This window comes from Microcebus murinus, chromosome 14 (assembly GCF_040939455.1).
Source record: "Microcebus murinus isolate Inina chromosome 14, M.murinus_Inina_mat1.0, whole genome shotgun sequence".
Taxonomy (NCBI): Eukaryota; Metazoa; Chordata; class Mammalia; order Primates; family Cheirogaleidae; genus Microcebus; species Microcebus murinus.
The window spans coordinates 26,287,821-26,308,892 of NC_134117.1; the positions used below are offsets into that span (position 1 = coordinate 26,287,821).

The following is a 21,072-nucleotide window of genomic DNA, read 5'->3' on the forward strand; positions in this document are numbered from 1 at the left end:
ATGTAACCAAAACATTTGTACCCCCATAATATTCTGAAATTTAAAGATAATAAAAATAAAGAGAAAACAGTTCCAATAACACAAAGATAAGCTACTTTTACTCAACAGTACAAATTAAATAGGTAATGTTTAATTGTGTTGCATGGTTCATTAAAATCTTATATGTACTTCTCATTAATATGCCGAACCATTTATCCTATGCCTAATATGTCTGACCACATCAGTGTTTTCTTAGGTTATAAATTAACAGAGCTACAACCATCTTTTTTTGTAATTAGGCACTTAATGCTTTTTGATGTGATTATAGTTGAATGTGAAATGAAAGTTAGAATCCTTATCTCTACTAACACCAAGTGAGTTCTTAAGGTGAATCAAGAGAAATAGACATGGACACTCCGGAGATCTTTAGCTGTTCCTTGTAAAAGACCTGGGGAGAAATGTAGGACTAATCGTGGCTGACTGTCTAGGGGTGGACTATGTCTTCTACTTATGTCCTCTCTTTCCACTGCTGCAGCCCATACATGGGTTCCGCAGCCACACGTGTCAAGGTAATAGGCACAGTATGTTATTACAGCACAGACACTGTGACAGTGCAAGGACATGCTCCCAGTTTGGACCATAGACTTCTGTGAACTAAAATCACACTGGATCTGGGATAGTGTACTAAATCGTGCCTGGAGGCACCATCTACATAGCACTTCCTTTTTTTTTTTATGAAGTTTTACTTTTCATTATGTTTTAAATCTCAGCCTTTGAGGCGTGGCTTTGCTGCAGTTCTTTAGGCCTTGTTATATTTTTCTGCAGACACAGTCCCAGTAGGTAGGAGCCAGAAATGCCCTTAGTCCCTCAGTTTATGTCAGGAATCCTCAAACTATGGCCCACAGGCCACATGTGGGCCGCCTAGCACATTTATCCGGCCCTCCGGGTGTTTTTGCCACTGCTGCCTGTCCTGCTTACAGCCAACTCGTCCCAGGCCCACAGTGCGCACTCTCCAACGGTCTGAGAGACAGTGAACTGGCCCCCTGTTTAAAAAGTTTGAGGACCCCTGTTTTGTCATGGCCCTGAGCGCTGTGCTCTTGGATAAATTATGTTTTCTGACCTTGCTGAGCCTTATAGTATCTTAATCTTTAAGATGGTTATGGGAAATAAATGAAATGTCATATCTAAAATCCCTACTTTTTAGATACTATATTTTAAAAGTATCATGTTGTCTGGTGCTTTAAGAATGTTAATTTCCTTACTGCCCTCTCCCGGCATTCTGAAAAGCCTACATTTGCTGACTTGAATCTATTATGTCACTCAGAGGTACAGGTTATGTTTTTTTAAATTCTAGAATTCCTTTGGGATTCAAATGAAAAATATATGAAGAAATTAATATTTTTAGAGAAATAAATGAAAAAGTACTTTGGTTTTTAAAAAAATATATAAAGTATAAACTTATTTGCTTAGCTTTGACTTCATTATAAGTGTCTCTTTCTATCTTAAGCTTTATCATTCTCACGAAACAGATCTATATTACAATGTCTTAATATTGACGCTTTCTGTTTCTTTTTGGTCTTTCTCTCCAGGTTATAAAACATGGAGGCTGGCTCGGTTGTTCGAGCCATTTTTGACTTCTGCCCTAGTGTATCAGAAGAGCTGCCACTTTTTGTGGGAGATATTGTTGAGGTGTTGGCAGTTGTGGATGAGTTTTGGCTTCTAGGAAAGAAGGAGGATGTTACAGGTAAGAGACCCCCATTCCTCATGTACACAATGCACCCTAGTCCTTGCCTTCTGACCGTATTAAAATTAAAGACTAAATGGGAAGCCCAAGTTTATAAACTTGGGCTTTTGTGTTTGCCTTCTGTTTCCTACTGTGGTCTCCACCTGGGAGGGGGACATTTCTGTCTTTCCATCACTCCTTAGTGATTCCTTCAAGAGGCTGAATGGTCCGACACCAGCTGCCACGGCATTTTCCTATCCAATTCTTTCCTTTCCTTCCTTCTCCCTTCCTAAGTCTTTATTCTTTTGTTCAGTGTTATTATTTCTCTTCTCAAAATATGCATTAGTACCTTCTATAGAACCCCATTTTTTTTTGAGACACAGTCTCACTCTGTTGCCCTGGCTAGAGTGCCGTGGCATCAGCCTAGCTCACAGCAACCTCAAACTCCTGGGCTCAAGCGATCCTTCTGCCTCAGCCTCCCGAGTAGCTGGGACTACAGGCACACGCCACCATGCCCAGCTAATTTTTTCTATATATTTTTAGTTGGCCAATTAATTTCTTTCTATTTTTAGTAGAGACAGGGTCTGACTCTTGCTCAGGCTGGTTTCGGACTCCTGACCTTGAGCGATCCACTCACCTTGGCTTCCCAGAGAGCAAGGATTATAGGCGTGATCCACCGTGCCTGGCCTAGAACCCTATTATTTACCATTGCTTTTCTTTTCTTTTCTTTTTTTGAGACAAGAGTCTCACTTTGTTGCCCAGGCTAGAGTGAGTGCCGTGGTGTCAGCCTAGCTCACAGCAACCTCAAACTCCTGGGCTTAAGGGATCCTCCTGCCTCAGCCTCCCGAGTAGCTGGGACTACAGGCATGCGCCACCATGCTCGGCTAATTTTTTCTATGTATATTTGGCCAATTAATTTCTTTCTATTTATAGTAGAGACGGGGTCTCGCTCTTGCTCAGGCTGGTTTTGAACTCCTGACCTTGAGCAATCCACCCGCCTCGGCCTCCCAGAGTGCTAGGATTACAGGCGTGAGCCACTGCACCTGGCCTACCATTGCTTTTCACAACCAACTTTACCTCAGATAATGGAACGTAAGGCTCTCTCCACCTTGTTTTCTGTAGCTGTCTTCTTTTACCATTTTCCACCCTTTCTTTCATTTTTCACTTGATCTTAGCCAAAAGGCCAAGAAGCAATGTTTCTCTCATTCTTTTCAAGGGAGCACGATTCGTCTTGTTCACTGCTTCTTAGATCCATGGTTGGCCCAAATTTATTTAAAAAAAAAAAAAAAGAATTTCCATATTCCATGCACCTGGTTAGCTTTTTCTATTCTTTAAAATGTATGTTAACATCAATTTCTTTTTCATTAATTAGCCTAAGGAAGGGTGGAAGCTTTCCCTGCATGACACACACCTATGTTCATCCAATCCTTAACTTGCATGTATGAGGGGACTTTAAAAACTTCATGGGGCCAGGTGTGGTGGCTCACGCCTGTAATCCTAGCACTTTGGGAGGCTGAGGCGGGCGGATTGCTCAAGGTTAGGAGTTCGAAACCAGCCTGAGCGAGACCCCGTCTCTACCAAAAATAGAAATAAATTAATTGACCAACTAAAAATATATATGCAAAAAATTAGCCAGGCATGGTGGCACATGCCTGTAGTCCCAGCTACTCGGGAGGCTGAGGCAGTAGGATCGCTGAGCCCCGGAGATTGAGGTTGCTGTGAGCCAGGCTGACGCCACGGCACTCACTCTAGCCTGGGCAACAAAGTGAGACTCTGTCTCAAAAAAAAAAAAAAAAAAAAAAAAAAAACTTCATGGAAAAATGGAATTAAAAGGTAAAAATAGAAAATATAAGTTTATTTCTCAACATAAGCTCCATGAAGTTTAAGACACTTTTGTAAGTGATGGTAGCAGACATTTAATCCAACCCTAAAGAACTGAGGGTCCGGCCGGGCGCGGTGGCTCACGCCTGTAATCCTAGCACTCTGGGAGGCCGAGGCGGGCGGATTGCTCAAGGTCAGGAGTTCAAAACCAGCCTGAGCGAGACCCCGTCTCTACCATAAAAATAGAAAGAAATTAATTGGCCAACTAATATATATAATATAAAATCAGCCGGGCATGGTGGCTCGTGCCTGTAGTCCCAGCTACTCAGGAGGCTGAGGCAGGAGGATTGCTTGAGCCCAGGAGTCTGAGGTTGCTGTGAGCGAGGCTGACGCCACAGCACTCACTCTAGCCTGGGCAAGAAAGCGAGACTCTGTCTCAAAAAAAAAAAAAAAAAAAAAAAAAAGAACTGAGGGTCCTGGAAATTTATTAAATAACTATGTCAATGCAGTCTTCTTTAGATTATTAACTGAAGAAAAATGGGTGCACTTTAAAGATTTCTTAAGATTAGGAAATAAAAAGAAGTCAGAAGGAGCCAAATCAGGACTGTAAGGTGGACCTGATGATTTTCCATTGAACCTTTCACAAAATCACCCTTGTCTGATAAGAGGAATGAGCAGGAGAATTGTCTTGGTGGAGAAGGGCTCTCTGGTGAAGCTTTACCGGGTGTTTTTCTGCTAAAGCTTTGGCTGATTTTCTCAAAACACTCATTATTATGAGCAGATGCTGTCATTCTTTGGCCCTCCAGAAAGTCAACAAGCAAAATGCCTTGAGCATCTCAAAAACTGCTGCCATGACCTTTGCTCTTTACTGGTTCACTTTTGCTTTGACGGGACCACTTCCACCTCTTGGTAGCCACTGTTTTGATTGTGCTTTGTCTTCAGAATCCTACTGGTAAAGCCATGTTTTGTCTCCTTTTACAATTCATTGAAGAAACCCTTCAGGATCTTGATCTTGCTTGTGTAAAACTTCCATTGAAAGCTCTGCTCTGGTCTGCAGCTGAGCTGGGCGTAATGGTTTTGGCACCTATCAAGTGGAAAGTTTGCTTAACTTCAGTTTTTAGTCAGAACTGTATAAGCTGAGCCAATTGAGATGTCTAAGTTTGGCTGTTGTTAATCATTGGTCCTCTTCAATTAGAGCACAAACAAGGTTGATTTTTTTCCTTGAAAATTGATGTGGATAGTTTGCTGCTTTGGGCTTCATCTTCAGCGTCCTCTTGTCCCTTCTTAAGATGAGTTATCCATTTGTAAATGCTGATTTCTTTGGGGCATTGTCCTCATGAACTTTTTGTAAAGCATCAGTGGTTTGACCATTCTTCCACCCAAGCTTCACCATAAATTTGATGTTTGTTCTGGCTTCAGTTTTAGCAGAAATCATGTTGCTCTGACGGGGGTTCTTTTCAAACTGATATCTTATCCTTTTTAGTGCCACACACTAGATCCTGTTTAAACATGTTATAACAAGTTAGTATTGAGTTTATTTTGGTGCCAAAAAAATTGAAATCTGTACATAATTTTTGCATAATACCCATTTTACATGGACTTTTAGAAGACTCCTTGTATTTATGTAAGTCTGTGTCAGAGTATGTTAAACTGTCCTTAGAGTGGACTCTCTTGACATTTAACTCACATTCGGCAGATGAATAGATTATTTCCCCACAGAAATGATATCTCAGCTGAGACAAAAATGATGAGTAGGAGTTAGCAGGGCAAAGAGGATAGGCAGAGGGTAGGGTTTGTTGAAAGTCCCTGGAGTGAGAGAGAGAACACGGAGGGACAGAGGGAAGTTCAGGACAGGGTCTGAGTGGCTGAATTGGGGGAGGGTGGACAGGAGAGAGGAGCAGAAGCTGGATGGTGGAGGGCAGTTGCCACGGTAGTATGGTAAGGTAGTATACGCCATGGTAAGGACTGAAGGAAATGGGAAGCTATGAGAAGTGCTGTGAGCACAGTCAGATTTGAACTTTGGAAAACTCACTGCTATAGATTGAGGAGGGATAGGAAGGGGCAGAACTGGAGGCAGGGAGGGCAGTCGGGAGGTTGTGGGAGTAATCCAGGTGAGAGATGGTGACATTTCGTACCAAGGGGGTGGGTCTGGAGATAGAGGACACACAGGACATGTTTAGAATGTAGAATCCATCAAACTTTCTTATTCTTTCCCTGTCTTTCTGCCACCACCTATTAAAACCCTACCCATCTTCAGACTCAAATGCTATCTTTTTCTTAAAATTTTTCATGTTCTTCCTGACCCATTCTCTACCCTCTCTGAACTTCCATTGGAATTTGTACCTATATTGTGACACTGGATTTCAGGGATTTTCAGGGTTTAATTATTATTTATTATTATTTATGTGTGAATTAGACCTTATGTCTAGATTAGACCTCTGCGGTATGATTTGCATATACCACTGTTCCCAGTAAATGCTCATGGAATTGCATTGTGTTCTCTGTGTTCTGCATCCATCTAATATTGTGTGCTGTCCTTTTTCTACAGTAGATCTCCAATTATGAGTATTCAGTGATTTTTCAAATCAGGGTCTATAAATGGACTCAGAAAAAAAATGTTCTTGTACACAGAGAGAAAAAGAAATTTCAATATTAAAAGGAAATTCAGTATTCAATATTGAATTTCAATATTCAGTATGTTTTCTTCTATTTTCAGGACAGTTCCCCAGCAGTTTTGTGGAAATTGTGACCATTCCCAGTCTAAAAGAGGGAGAGAGACTGTTTGTCTGCATCTGTGAGTTTACATCTCAGGAGTTGAACAGTCTTCCCCTCCATCGAGGTAAGCTGCTCATCAAAGAGTAACCTGTTGGAGAATTAGATTGGTGGAGTCTGCCCATTTTGACAACTAGATCAACTATAAAAATTTTTTAATTTTTATAAGTGGCTAACCTCTAGAGAGTCCTCAGCAGTACTAAAATAGTATGGACAATAATAATGCCTTATATTTTAGTCACATTTTACAGTTTTCACAGTATTCTCTCACAAGTGCATTCTCATTTGATCCTCAACACAGAGCTGGGAGGTTGCAAAATGGGCATTAGTAACTGTGTTTTATAAATAATGAGAGTGGGACTCAAAGACTGCTAGCTGCAGGTGAGAAGTTGTGGCCTCAGAATGTGAACTTACACTCTAAGTCCAGCATGATCTTCCCTCTGCCTCCGTGCTACACTTCAGACTACGTATTTATCTTTTTCCCCATAAAAATTAGTATGGCTTTGCTACTTTGCTAACAATATTACTATTTATTAATGCATATGGTAAAGCAAGATTTCGATATAGAAATTAAGAGACAGATGCAAACCAGCCCCATATTACCTTCCACCATTAGATAATGTTATAAAAGTGCTCCTCAGAGCCAGTTTAAAAGAAAGTGATTTAACACATTGATTGCCACACTAGAAAAAAATTTTTTTCCTGGGGCCACAGTGTTTTATTACAAAAATAAAGTAAAAACTTTGAAAACAAAATGATTCTAATTTAATGAAAAATTTGTTATATTTTATTGTTTTCTGCACGTGAGTTTCTCAGTTTCTATGCAACTCATGCAGTGCCAGAATCAGTTTTTTTCGCTGCATGCCAGTTGAGTTGTATGTGACTCTCAACTTACTTATTCAGTTTGTTTCAGAGAATTGAGTCTTCATATGCTTCACGAGGCCGCAGGCTCAAAACTAGCATGAGTTAAACACAACTCACATGTCAGTTAATGTGTTAAAACAGTCATAGTCATCTCTCGGTGGTATTCCAAGTATTTCTCACTTCTTGCATTCAGAAAGATACATGAACTATATATACATTTCAAAAAGTGTACTTGATTAAGTCTATACATTTCTGTGTAAACAGAGAAACCAGTAGTGTTCTGTAGACTGAGGGTTGTGATCAATCCAATTTTGTGATGACTCAGTCACCAAAATGGTAGGTTTGTTACTAATATTGTTACTTGCTCTTTTGAGTATGGCGCAAAAGGGGTGGGCTTAATTTCTTATCCCCCCTTCCGCCCCCCACACACTCACACATAATCAGAAAAACCTAACAAACTTCTCTAACACTTAGCGAGAAGAAAGGAATATTGGATTTTGGCCTTAATCCTCAAGATCTATTTTGAGAGTTTCTTGTGCTTTACTTTATACTCATTCTCTGCCTCTGTTCTGTATACTTCCTTGCTTAATGAACGTTGGGAAGAAATAGATCAAGAGATTATAGCAAGGACCTGATCTGCCCTTACTCATAGCTCTCCCAGTGGAGGTCTGTAGTCCACATCAGAGAAGCCTCAGATAGAACAGAGAGAGGGCAAGAACACAGAGGCTCCCGCCAGAGCTGTGCAGAGGGAGTGGGTAGCTTGGATTTTAATCAGATAGCATGGCCATCTGAAAGGTTCTCAGGAAGACCTGTGAGTTACCTGTACTAAGATTAATTCAAGGTCAGATCAGGCCCTGGACTCTGTAGATCTTATCTTGACTACCTTTTAACCAATTAAGCCTAATAAGCTTAAAGTTGTAAGTGAACTCCAAAGGAGGAGGATGCGGAGCAGGGGGGGGCAGGTAGGGAAGGAGGGAAGAGAAAGAGATGTACTAATTATCAGTGGTTCTATCTTGTTCTCTCCTCTGTGATACTCTATTGCCAATAATCATGGGCCAGACAGCTTTCCTTCTATGCCTTTCACGTCTGTTTCAGCTCGTATGTCTCCCTATTGGAAAACGCCAGCCTTTGAGGTTGGGGGAGTTAGGTGGACCTATGCCATTTGTATTTTTCTGGGAAACTTAGCTTAAGACAGAGCAATTTTAATTCCTCTTGTTTTCTATACATGACAGGTCATGTCAACAGGTATTAATTTTGCTAGTTGGAAACACAATGACTGAAAAATGCATGTATTGTTTCATACCACATATAGTTTATCAGACTTGAGTCTAGGTTTCCCGATTTTCAGATCTAATGGGATGACCCTTCTACTCCCTAGACTGAAAACTGTTTTTGCCATTAGCTCAGTGTTTCAGTTCATGAGTAGTATACATTCCTTTTGCTCTGTGCTCTGGTACTGTTAATCCTGATCGCTGTTGTAGCTTTATCTCTCCTTAGTAACCTTCAGTGTAGTGTAGCTTCTCCTCTTCTGTGTAAACAAAACATTGGCGATGGAGTGTGTCAGGAGGGGACTTAGAAGAATATGTGAGAGTACCATTGTGTTCTACCATGTGCCTTTTTAGTTAATTGTTATTTATTTACTATTAAGAAGTATCATTAGGATTAATGAAAGAAAATTATATATATGAATATATATATAATTTATGTATGTATGTATTTAGAGCAGGCAATATAGCTTAGGAGGTAAGAATTCTGAGGGTCCTTAATAGCTATAAACTTGGGCTAGTTACTTAAGCCTCAGTTTTCTTGTCTATAAAATGAAGATGATAATACTCACCTCAGGGTAATTGTGGGGATTAAATGAGGTTATACATATAAAGCATCTGGCAATAGGTAAGCACTGGATAAATAGTAGCCATTCTCATTAGCCTTAACCTGAGTTCCTGGGTTGCACAGATAGTTCCGTGAAGGTTCGTGGGGATGTCCATTCTTCCCGGGAGAGTCTGTCTGGAATCAGAACCACCAGTGGTTCCTCCAGCAGGTGTCACTCTTCCTCCTCTTCCATAAGCCATCCGGTCGGTTTGGACTGTGCCTTGTATTTTGAGTTACAGTTACACTGAAAAACAAGACTGTTTCTTAGAGGAAGGGTCAACACAGGTGGCCAGTAGTAAAGAGAGGGGGAAAAGAGAAAGAGAAAAAAAGTAAAAGTTAAAAAAAAAAAAAGCAAAAACAGAAACAAAACGGAAACAAGAGAGCATATCAAGGAAAAGACAAAGAAACCAGAGAAAGAGGAGAGAAAAAAAATTAGTAAGTATTATCGGGAGTGATAGAATATCACTAATAATTGCCTCACAAGGGATAAGAATGCTTAGCCCTTGCCTATAATCTCATGGTTCTAGGCCATCTCCTCCCCCAAAACAAAAATGCCAATAAAAAAAAAAAACAATAAATGATATTTATCAGTCAAAGCATATGTATTATAAATTTAGGATGCCATGAGTTCGCGACATCAGGATTAAAGTTCTGACATGGCTTGATTGGAAATCTAAATAAGATACTTCTGTGGTCAGTCTGCCTGATGTCCCTAGCTCCCTGAGCATTCAGAGAGAGCCATGGGAGGAGTCGGGGAGGGTCCTACTACTGCAGTCAGACTGCTTATGTTGCATTCTAAGAAGACGTGCATTTGTTCTTATCATTTTGTGACTCATACATTTCCTGTTCAAATAAAAAATCCAACCAGAGGAAACAAGCAGTGTGACTGGATTAATTGTGCGTAAACCAAAGGCTCAGGCTGACCCTAAGGGTCACACCACACATCCTATTTTTCTGTTCTCAAAATCTGGGCATGCTATTGCAGGAGCTGCTCATGTTAACATTTCAGAAGTCTGGAAATGACCACCAGGCAGCCTTCATGCCTAAGGAAGCACCTAGGACCCCAGGGGAATCCCTTGCGTGACTCTTTCTGATGAAAATGAGACTCTTGCAGACAAACTCAATAACAGGGCTATAAAAAAGGTCCTTGAACTAAATGATCTCTAAAGTGCTTTCCAGGGTGTAAGTTGTGATTTGTTTGAAACTTCACCTTTATTATGGAGAAATAACCAACAGAATGACGGTCTGCTAGGTAATAAACATTATCAAAAGTTACCCTGCTGAAAATGGACAGGAGAACAAGCCCTATTAGATGGGTTCATGGAGATCTAGCAAAACTACGAGAATATTATAATTCTACAGCTTTAAGAAAGCCAGTTCATTTCAAAGCCAGAAGAGTGGGAGTTATGGCACGCTTTTATTCTTCCTGTTCACCAAGAGGCCCATTGTGTCTGAACAGCTGTCGGTCACCAGTGAGTTCCCTCCGTGGCCCCAGTGGATGGCCTTAGGGCCACTGGGGGAAAAATCGCTTGTAATTCTCAGGACCCCAAGCTCTGACCACTGGATATGGGATCATAATTTAAAGGAACATAGAAATATAGGACCCTATTTCTTGGGAACATCTAAGCAAAATAATATTAAATCCATGAAAATACATTGGGCATCTCCCACTGAGTCTAAAACCTTATGTTAAGTGCTGTGTAGTATACAGAAATACAAATGTCAGAATTAGTGGTACAAGTGATAATTTCTTTTCTTGTTTAAAAAAATCAAGAGCGTATGAAAATCAAGAGCCTAAAAGATAACCTCGTTTTCCAACCTGCTTGACTTTAAAATGACCTATATAGTTTTGCTAGATGCTTTGCTACACCAGTTTTATTTTACCTGGGCCAGTTGCGTTTCTTGAGCACCTCTGCTCACAGAAGGAAAGTCGAATTAGGTGCCGGTGAGAGGAAGGTTTCAACTATAAGATTATGGTTAAGATTAACTTTAATCATAACTATAAGATTAAAATTGATAATCCACAAATGAATGGTTTATAATCAGATAATTAAGAGTTTGTTATAAAACAATTGATTACGAAATTATAGAGTCATTTTTTTAAAAAACTGAGGTAAATCATATGACTAGAATTTTATAGTTTTTCCAGAGACAGATACTGTGCTGTTATCCTTTCTTTACCTCAAGTTTTTCAATAAGACAGATGTTAACCGTTGAGCCTATATTTTGTGAAGATAGCCTGAAGAGTGGTTATTTTCAAAAACAAAAGCGCTGATTACTGGAACCTTCTTTTAAGATCTCATAATGTATTTTCAGGATAGGGACAGCTCAAGAACTACGGAGAAAATGAATGAAGAGCTGACTGCTCATGACCTTTACCTGAAACAAAGAACCCATTCCTGAAAACTTCTTTAACTGTTACATATTTGATAATAAAATTTAGTGTGAGAAATTAAATTAATGATGAACCCTTTCCAAAGGGCTATATATTATTCTTTTGTCACTTATAAACTGATCCAGTGGTGTGGGTTACAGTAACATTGTTAATAGCAGCGTTTTTCAAACTTTTGGTTTTTGTGTTTTTATTTTTAAAATTTTTTTTTAAGCTGGACACCATTGACTAGAAAACTTTTAAGTTTTAGGATCCCTACACACTCTTAAAAGTTATTGAGAGCCCCCCAAAGAGCTTTTGCTTATTTGGCCTATATGTAATGATATTTATCATATTAGTTATTAGAACTGGAAACTTACCAATTCATTAAAAAACCCATTACATATTAATTTAAATAACATATTTTTATGAAAAATAACTGTAGGTTTCCAAACAAAAATTTACTGAGGAGTGATATTGGTTTACATTTTTGTAAATCTTTTTACATTTTTTTAAAACAGTTTATTGTTTTTTTAGAAACAAGGTATCTGCTAATGTTGCCCAGGTTGGACTTGAACTGGGCTCAAGTGATCCTCCGTCTCAGTTTCCCAAGTAGCTGGGACTACAGGCATGTGCCACTGCACCTGATTATAAATCTTTTTAATGTTTGACTTAATAGAAGAAAACTGGATTCTCATATTTGCATCTATATTCTGTATGTTGCAATATGTTTTGGTTGAAGTATATAAAGAAAATCCAGTCTCATACACATATGTAATGGGAGGCAAAAGGGGTTATTTTAATAAGTTTTGTCAGATAATTATGAATATTCATCTTTGATACTGTACCAAAATGCAACAAATGGTAGTTTCTTAAGGGATAATTGCAATGTGGGATCTATGTCACTATATCAGTGAACTTTTTCTACTATTATACTAAAATCCATTAATTTATCTTGATTTTAGAATGAATCTTTTAGCCCTGAATGATTTTATAATGTCATACATTGGAAAATATTCATTCAGTGAGTTATTCAGTTTTTCCAAATGTTGACCATTTCATTATACAATATCAAAGATTATGTCTGTCAATATTTATAGTGATACATCAGAAACACCTTTAAGTATGGGAAAGCTGTCACACTCACAGTAGGAGGTACAAGTTTTCCAAAATTCTAATTTTTGCTTGGAGGTTGGAATTTTATCATTGGCAGCAAGTATTGTCACTTGTTTTCCTTGATGTTACAGACCACTTCTTTCATTTTTAGGAAACGTCTGCCAGATAGTTAAGCCTGAATAACCATAGTTGTCTGTCAGTCATTCTTTCACATAAAATGGTGTTCTCTGAAAACAAGCAGTTGGTCAAGCTTGTAACTCAGCTCAAGCACTTCTCCTTGAGACAGCCAGTAAAAGTGTTTTATGTGTAATTCCCATATTGTCACAATGAATTATTTGTATTGGTTTATCAAAGATGTTTTTAACTGATCCTGTCTTTTTTAAAAACCATGAGTGCAGGGTGGTAAAGAATACAGTGACTATACAGTGACAATTCCTGTAATTTGGTGCCACTGCCTTGGTTTATACAGCATTTTTACCCACCATTGCATTTGCACAATCATTGCAGATGTCAACACAGTGAAAAATGTAGATAAAGTCTTATTGTGAAAATGGTTTTGAGCTCACAGATCCTCTGAAAGGATTTCGGGGACCTACCCCTTGGGTTCCTCATGGGTCACTCTTTGAGAACCACAGGTTTATAGGAAATGTTCCATTAATTTAAATTGTCACAAGCATTCATGCTCTTTAAACCGTAGGTGTATATTTCCTTGAATTTGGTAGTTGTTTAAAATGATGAGTTGCACTATTAGTTATAATAACATCCTGCTGGGGTGATGACTGAGGTTGTTCTCTGTTTCTCTTTCTGCAGGTGACCTTGTGATTCTCGATGGCACTCCCACTGCAGGCTGGCTGCAGGGCCGAAGCTGCTGGGGTGCACGGGGCTTCTTCCCATCGTCGTGTGTCCGCGAGCTCTGCCTCTCCTCACAAAGCCAGCGATGGCACTCCCAGAGTGCCCTGCTTGAGATTCCTGAATATTCCATGGGACAAGCCCGGGCCCTGATGGGGCTTTCTGCCCAGCTGGATGAGGAGTTGGACTTCAGGGAAGGGGATGTGATTACCATTATTGGAGTTCCTGAACCAGGCTGGTTTGAAGGGGAGTTAGACGGCCGAAGAGGCATTTTTCCGGAAGGTTTTGTAGAGCTTTTGGGGCCCCTGCGGACTGTGGATGAGTTGGTAGGTTCTGGAAATCAAGATGATGGCTTTGTTAACGGTGAAGTGGATACCCCCATAGAAGAAGAAGAAGAAAGAGGGCCAGATGAGGATGATGGGCAGCCGGGAACCTATGGGATCGCCCTCTACAGATTCCAAGCCCTGGAGCCGAACGAGCTGGATTTTGACGTTGGAGATAAAATCCGAATTCTGGCAACCTTGGAAGATGGCTGGCTGGAAGGCTTGCTGAAGGGCAGGACAGGCATATTTCCTTACCGGTTTGTGAAGTTATGTCCTGATGCACGGGTGGAGGAAAACATGGTCCTGCCTCAGGAAGGCAACCTTGCCAAGGTCCCTGATACTTCTCTGGATTGTTTGGAAGACTCCTTAGTAGTAGAGGAACAAAGACATGAATCTTGCAAGTATGAGACAGAGAAGTCCAACTATGTTATTTCTGAAACATCCACCTCTCCCCTAGGTCATCTGACTTCTGAGTATGAAGCAAACATAAACTCTTACCAGGATGAAGGCACCTCAGGAGAGCCCCCAAGAAGCCCAGACGTGGAGCACGAAATGCCTCTTGCCAAAGACCCTTTCACGACTGACCCTTTGGAGGTGGCCAATGGTATTTCCTCCCAACCTCAGGGACCTTCTCATCCCAGACTGCAGAAAAGCCAGTATTACTCTACAGCTGGAGGGAGCCACCCACGCTCAGAACAGTACTCTGACTTTCTTCCTCTGGAAGCAAGGACTAGAGACTACAGCAGCCTACCTCCCGAAAGAGCGTATTCCCAGCCGAACGCTCTTCAGAGGCCGGTGCCCCCTCTTCACAGGGGCTCCTCGCTTTCGGCCTCAAAGGTGGCCAAACCCAGCCAGCTGAGCTCTCAGCTCCAGGGCATAGCAAGGTGTGCTAAAAAGCACCTTATACCCAAAGAAAACGTGTCCAGCTTTTACTCCACATCAGGGAGATCGGAGACGAAGCTTGGTCCGCAAGGCAAGGGGCTCGCTGTGGAGGCAGTGACGCTTTCACAGGAAGATGGCGGTGTTGACCTGGATTCTAAGTTGACACAACAACTGATAGAGTTTGAGAAGAGCCTGGCAGGGCCTGGCACAGAGCCAGATAAAATTTTACGCCACTTTTCCATCATGGACTTTAACTCTGAGAAGGATATTGTCCGAGGTTCCTCAAAGTCAATCACCCAGCAGGAGCTGCCCGAGAGGAGAAAGGCCCTAAGGCCACCGCCACCCCGTCCCTGTACCCCAGCGTCCACTTCTCCCCACCTGCTGGTTGACCAGAGCCCGAAACCTGCACCACCCTTGGCCGTGCGACCCTCTCGCCCAGCTCCCCTGCCTCCCTCGGCACAGCGGAGAATGAACACTGCGTCCCCCAGGCTCCTGATCCGTCACTGTCCTGGCTGTGAGACCCTCGAAAAGGAGGGCCCTGCGCACACGGGAAAGAATCTGGACCAAACTTCCCCCTGTCCCCTAGTGTTGGTGAAGATTCAGGAGATGGAGCAGGACTTGGACATGTACAACAGGGCTCAAGAGGAGCTAAACTTACTGCTGGAGGAAAAGCAAGATGAATCATTAAGGGCAGAGACTCTTGAGAATCTCGAGTTCTGTGAGAGTAACATTGAAAGTTTGAATATGGAACTCCAGGAACTTAGAGGTAAGTGATCTGGGGATAATAGATACTGGTTTCTTGATACTCAAGTCCAGGTAACGGCCTACCCATGTGTTTTAGGGGTATGTTACCATCTTTGATCAAGAAAGAATGATTTACATTTTTATTCCCTGATTGTGTATTCTGTCACCACAGTTATTAATAGATTGCTCTGTCTTGGTATATCCTATGATCATGGTAGCTTCCCGACTTCATTTGCTGCTCAGATAAAGAATCTCAACCCTCAGAGACGTTATACCCCTGTTGACATTTACACCTCCTGTACTGCGACAGCATCCACAGTTGTGCAGATGGGAGGTCCCTAAATAAACTTTCCTTCTTTTTTTTTTTTTTTACATTTTTTTTTTTTAAATTTTTTTCTCTCTCTTTTTTTTTTTTCTCTACCATCATCTGGTTTAGTCATCCCTAAATATAACTTTCTTTAACCAGGTTGTATTAAGGACTAGACTTCCAGGCTAAGACTCATGAGAAAACTGTGTCATGTATCTTTGTGATCCAGGGACTAGATTTCATCAACAATAATAATAGCTAATATTTATTAGCATATTAGTCCAGCTCCTTTTGCTTACACAAAGAATCTTCATCGCCAGCCTTAAAGGTACAGGGATTATTCATATGGCAACTTTATAGATGAGGAAACTGAGGCTTACAGAGATTAAGTAATTTGCCAAGGGAACTGGGATTTAAGCTTATATTTTTAACTACTACAGTTTTGCTTCCTAGCTTCCTACCTGCACATTCAGAAATTCAAATTCTGTCCCTTAATTTGGGGATGATCAGCCTCTGGAGAAGACTTCGCTCACGTTCACCAGACTCATAAGAGAAATAATTTATATGGTAGAAAGAGTAAGAGAGAGAGGCAACAAACAGCAAGTGGTCTAGGGCCCAGGGAGAACGGGACTGCACATCACTTTTAGCCTGAGTACCAGAGACCTCTGAGCTGAGATGTCATCGGGAATGTAAATAATAAAGAGTAACCTGGGGATCTAGGACTAGCAGGACACGAATAAGAAATAAGAGCAGAAGGATAGTGGTATAGAGAGCCTGGAACAGGACGGCAGACTGGGCACACACAGCTGCCTCTCCTACCTTAGGTCTCTAAAAGTGAATGAAAAATAATTTTTTTAACTACATAATTATTTTTATTTTTAATGTCCAGAGTGTGTAATATAAGGGCCAGAACTTCCTCCCAGACTCAATTCTTCATTGGCTGGTGAGGCCACTAGGGCTACTTCTCCATGTCTAACTTGGTTTCTAGGAAGGCTTCATTCAAGTCCTCGGTGGTCATCTGATCAAAGGGAATTATGTTCCTCATCTTCTCCAGCTGTTTCTCATATTCCTCAATCCTGGCCTTTGAAAGAGACACCAACTCAGCACATGTTTTCACATCTCTTTCTTCAGTATCCACTTGAGAGTATATTTATCCTCTGGTTCAGGAACCTTCAGGGCATTAAACAACTTCTCAAAGTCATCCACCAAGCCTGCCTTGGCCACATTGGCCCTGTAGTAAGCCCAGTCAGTAGCTGGTGGATTCTCAGGTAGAGTAGCCAACCTGGGGGTGAGGGTCTCATTCCAAGATTTCAGGGAATTAGCAATGTCTTTTGGTTTCAGGCTATGATCTTTCCAAAAGCTACCCTGTCTATGGCTTTTAGAACAAGTTTTCGCCTAGCCATCCTGCGATCCTTTACTGATCTCAACTATCCACCAGTGAAAGATGTTTAATAAAAAATTCCAGCAAGAAAGAGCATTATTGGAATAACATAATTTTGTATATAATATAGATAATTTTGTATATTATAATATATAATTATGTATATAATAATAAAATTTTTAGTGATTTTCTGAAAGATGGAAAGCAGATGGTATTGCAGAAAGAGAGGAAACCTCTGTCCAAAATATGCTCAGGAAAGGGCTGTTGTGCACAGGGGCACAGTTCTAAGGGAACTACTGCAGACTTGGAGATGTGGCAGCAGGAGGGTCCTAGACAGAGCAAACTCTGAGTGATTGATTAGGGGACAGCTGGGCCGCTGGTCACTACGCTGAAAAGGGCAGTAGCAACATTTACCCTCAAGCTGCAGCACAAAGGTAGATGCTTAAACATATCCCCAGAAAGGTGTTCATTTAGTATGAGTATTGGAGACCTTGGGGAAATTCCAGATACCTTGATTTCAGAGCGCCTGGAAAGGAATACTGAGGGCCGTTTGGCTGGCTGGGTGTTACATCCCCAGAGCCACAACAAACTCCAGCATTCTCCATCACTTCCCTTACCTACAAGTTTCAAGATATACCTGTAAACTATTCTTGCATTAGATACATGTTAGACTTTTGGAAGAACAAAAGTCTCCCAAATTCCAGGTGGCAGGAATTTTCCAATATTTCCAATAATGGCACTTTTGAGAATTAATAGTGTTCCACAGAAATGTTACGTCTTCTGTGCTTAAAATGGATAAATGGATTAATGGACTGGTACTGTGTGATGGGACTGGTGTGTCTTTTTTATTCATCTGACTTTTTCAGGACTAGTTTAATAATTAAGCCTAGATAAAAAAACCTACAGTAGGTGGGTAGAGTCTCAATAAGGTAAACTTTGTAAAATCTGAATCCACCAAATACAGCTCTGGGTATGTTAATGATGACTTGATTGATTTTTCAATAGATGTATTGTTTATATCTATTGCTAATGTGATGAAAGTATTTATTCCTTGCAATCATGGACAATTCCTCTTAAAGTTATCCTTTTGTGTCTTCATAAAAGGTGTATCTGATAATATAAGCAGTCTCTCAAAAGAGTGAAAGTTAATCAGTTTGATTAACTAGACTTTATTCCTGTAATCTAGTTCTGTACAAAACCTAATCTTGAAATTTAAGGCCTGAGATTTAAAGAACTTTCAATACAGCATTTTCCTAATCTGACCAGTATTATATTTGGTTGTTTATTTGCTTACTGAGAAGACAGATAACTACCTGTTAGTCAGTGTGTAATTTCCCACATACCTGGTGTGGTATGTGAGAAATTGACAGAGATTCGTGAAATACCTGATCAATGGAATTTTGTTTAACTAGATGAAATTGGATTAAATTACCTGCTCCATCTCCCAGAGTTTTCCAAGATCTCCTCCTTCTGTTGTTACTTTGAGTTGGCCTACTGGGGACCTGGCACCTGCCAGCACAGAGATGCACCCCCCTTCTCAGTCATAGTTAATGTAGCAAAATAGTCCAGTGCTGGGCCAGACCCACTGTGAGGTTCTTTATTGTAGCTATTGCTCCTTTTTTAAGATCCTAAAATTATGAAGTCATGAGCACTCATTTTCTAGAAGCTCTATTTTTTTTTCATAATGTGGTATGTTAATGTTTTGTAGTTCTTGTGTCTTGCAGCTATCTTTCAACTTGTTTTCTATTTTCTTCACACATGGTGAGCATAGTTATTTTACAGTCTGTGTATGATTCTAAGATAGTCTTAGGGGGACTCTTTTTAATGTCACATGGGTCTGGTTCATGCAGTCTAAACTCTTTGTGTGTCTGGGTATCTTTTACTGTGTCCTGGGCGTAGTATTTGGAAAATTTTAAGACCTGAGGTGATGAGATAAAGGCACCTGAGTCCAGAGGGGATTTGCATTTGTTTCTGTCACTCATTTGTTGTGGTCAGCTGATGTTTCCAAATTCCAGAAAGTTAGTAATCTTTGGAATTTAGAGAAAAGAAATTGAAATTCCTGATGATTCTTAAATTATAACTTACTCTGTGGTTTATTAAAACTCTTTGTTTACATGTTCTTAAATAATAGTAGTGACCATAATCAATAGCAAATACATTTCTTGTGATAGGATTGCACGAAAATGCATGGTGTGTTGTTATTATGAACAAAAATGTTGTGATATGATTACATATTTTCATAACATGTAAAAGTGTTCTCGACCTTTTATTTATTTAAATTATTTTACTTTTATTTTTTTTCTCTTCTTTTTCTTGCAGAGGTTTGTGGCGTCTACATTTTTTTTTTAAAGACTCGACTTTTCTTTCTTTCTTTTTTTTTTTTTTTTTTTTTTTGAGACAGAGTCTTGCTTTGTTGCCCAGGCTAGAGTGAGTGAGTGCTGTGGCGTCAGCCTAGCTCACAGCAACCTCAAACTCCTGGGCTCAAGCAATCCTACTGCCTCAGCCTCCCAAGTAGCTGGGACTACAGGCACGTGCCACCATGCCCGGCTAATTTATATATATATTAGTTGGCCAATTAATTTCTTTCTATTTTTATAGTAGAGACGAGGTCTTGCTCAGGCTGGTTTTGAACTCCTGACCTTGAGCAATCCGCCCACCTGGGCTTCCCAGAGTGCTAGGATTACAAGCATGAGCCACTGCGCCCAGCCAAGACTTGACTTTTCTAAAGCAGTTTTAGATTTACAGCAAAATTGGGGGGAAGGTACAGAGAGTTCCCATATACTCCTTGCCCCCACACATACACAGCCTTCCCATTATGAACATTTTAAAAGCATCTTTAACTTTTATTAAAATAATTTTAGATTTATAGAAAAGTTGTAAAAATAATACAGAGCTCTCATATACTCTTAAGTCAGCTCCTCCAACCTAACATCTTACATAACTCTAGACCATTTATAGAATCAGAAAAGTAACATGATAAAAGACATTTACTAATATAAAACATTAAAAGAAGGGAACATTAGCACAAAATAAATATCAAATAAAAATCATTTAAACATTGAAAAATTAAACCACAAATATTTAGTATTTAAAAGTTATTCTTAAAATAGAATTTTAAATACACAAAGCATGAGTTGCCCTATGGAATAGTACTGATCTTTGTTTTGTGACTATTATTCCAGACTTAGAAAAAAAGTTTTTTATTTTACATTGACATTGGTTGAATTGTTAAGGATGTATCCAAGAGCATCACTAGGCAGGGCTCATGTAAGCTCATTTTCTTTTTAACTATGAAAATATTTTGTCTGCTTGTTCTGATTTTCACTTTGCTGACATTGCTTTTGCCAATTCAGATTTTGGATGAGTTTCTGATTTTGTATAGGAGTATTTCACAACATTATTCTCATCTTATCTTTGCATTTCTTCTGTTAAAATATTTACAGAGGACTATGACCTATAGAAAACATTAAGCACTGGAAAACACTGGGCAAACATTGTTGGGTAGTATCCAAATAATGGAACATTTGCCTCTCTGCGCAAGATTTAACACTGCACAGAATCAGGTGTCAGAATTGCCAATTTAAAGACTGACTTTGCTTCCAAAACTTGATATTTCTAGGATCATCACAAGATTTTTGTAAAGCATACTATGCAAATAAGCTTATTAATATTTATGTTATTTGCAAGAATGTTTTACAGCACACACAGGGCTATGAGCACACACGCTTATAAACACATAGATAACACAGCAACTACTAGCAAAACTAACTGTTCAGATCCTGCCCCTGACCTGGGAACCATTTCCTCATTCATGGAAATGTCAACTTTAGAGTATTCCATGGTCTTGCTTTCAATTTGACATTGGTGGGTTCCTTCAAACCCCATAACATCTCTACATTTATTATTAGGCTTTATTCTCACAGGAGAATTCTAGTACTTCCTCTTGTTTTCCAGATTTTTCAACTGATTCTTCTTAGGATTTAGAAAGACATGTACATTTTCCAAGAAATGCCAAGAAGGAATTTCTACATGGAAACACTAGTTGTTCTTAGCCCAGGTTCAACTTAA

At 39.9% G+C, this 21,072-nt stretch overlaps 1 protein-coding gene and 1 pseudogene across 2 annotated transcripts in view; one reads left to right on the forward strand and one right to left on the reverse strand.

Moving 5' to 3' along the window:
* Positions 1–21,072, forward strand: part of DNMBP (dynamin binding protein) — a 106,085-nt gene that overhangs the window by 30,114 nt on the left and 54,899 nt on the right. For both annotated transcript variants that reach the window (XM_012768350.3, XM_012768358.2), the window contains exons 2-4: positions 1,569–1,723; positions 6,240–6,362; positions 13,329–15,338. In XM_012768350.3, coding sequence (XP_012623804.1) covers positions 1,579–1,723; positions 6,240–6,362; positions 13,329–15,338 — 2,278 coding nt within the window. In that variant the 5' untranslated portion in view covers positions 1,569–1,578. The remainder of the gene's footprint in view (positions 1–1,568; positions 1,724–6,239; positions 6,363–13,328; positions 15,339–21,072) is intronic.
* LOC142875491 (ATP synthase peripheral stalk subunit d, mitochondrial pseudogene) lies at positions 16,549–17,026 on the reverse strand (annotated as a pseudogene).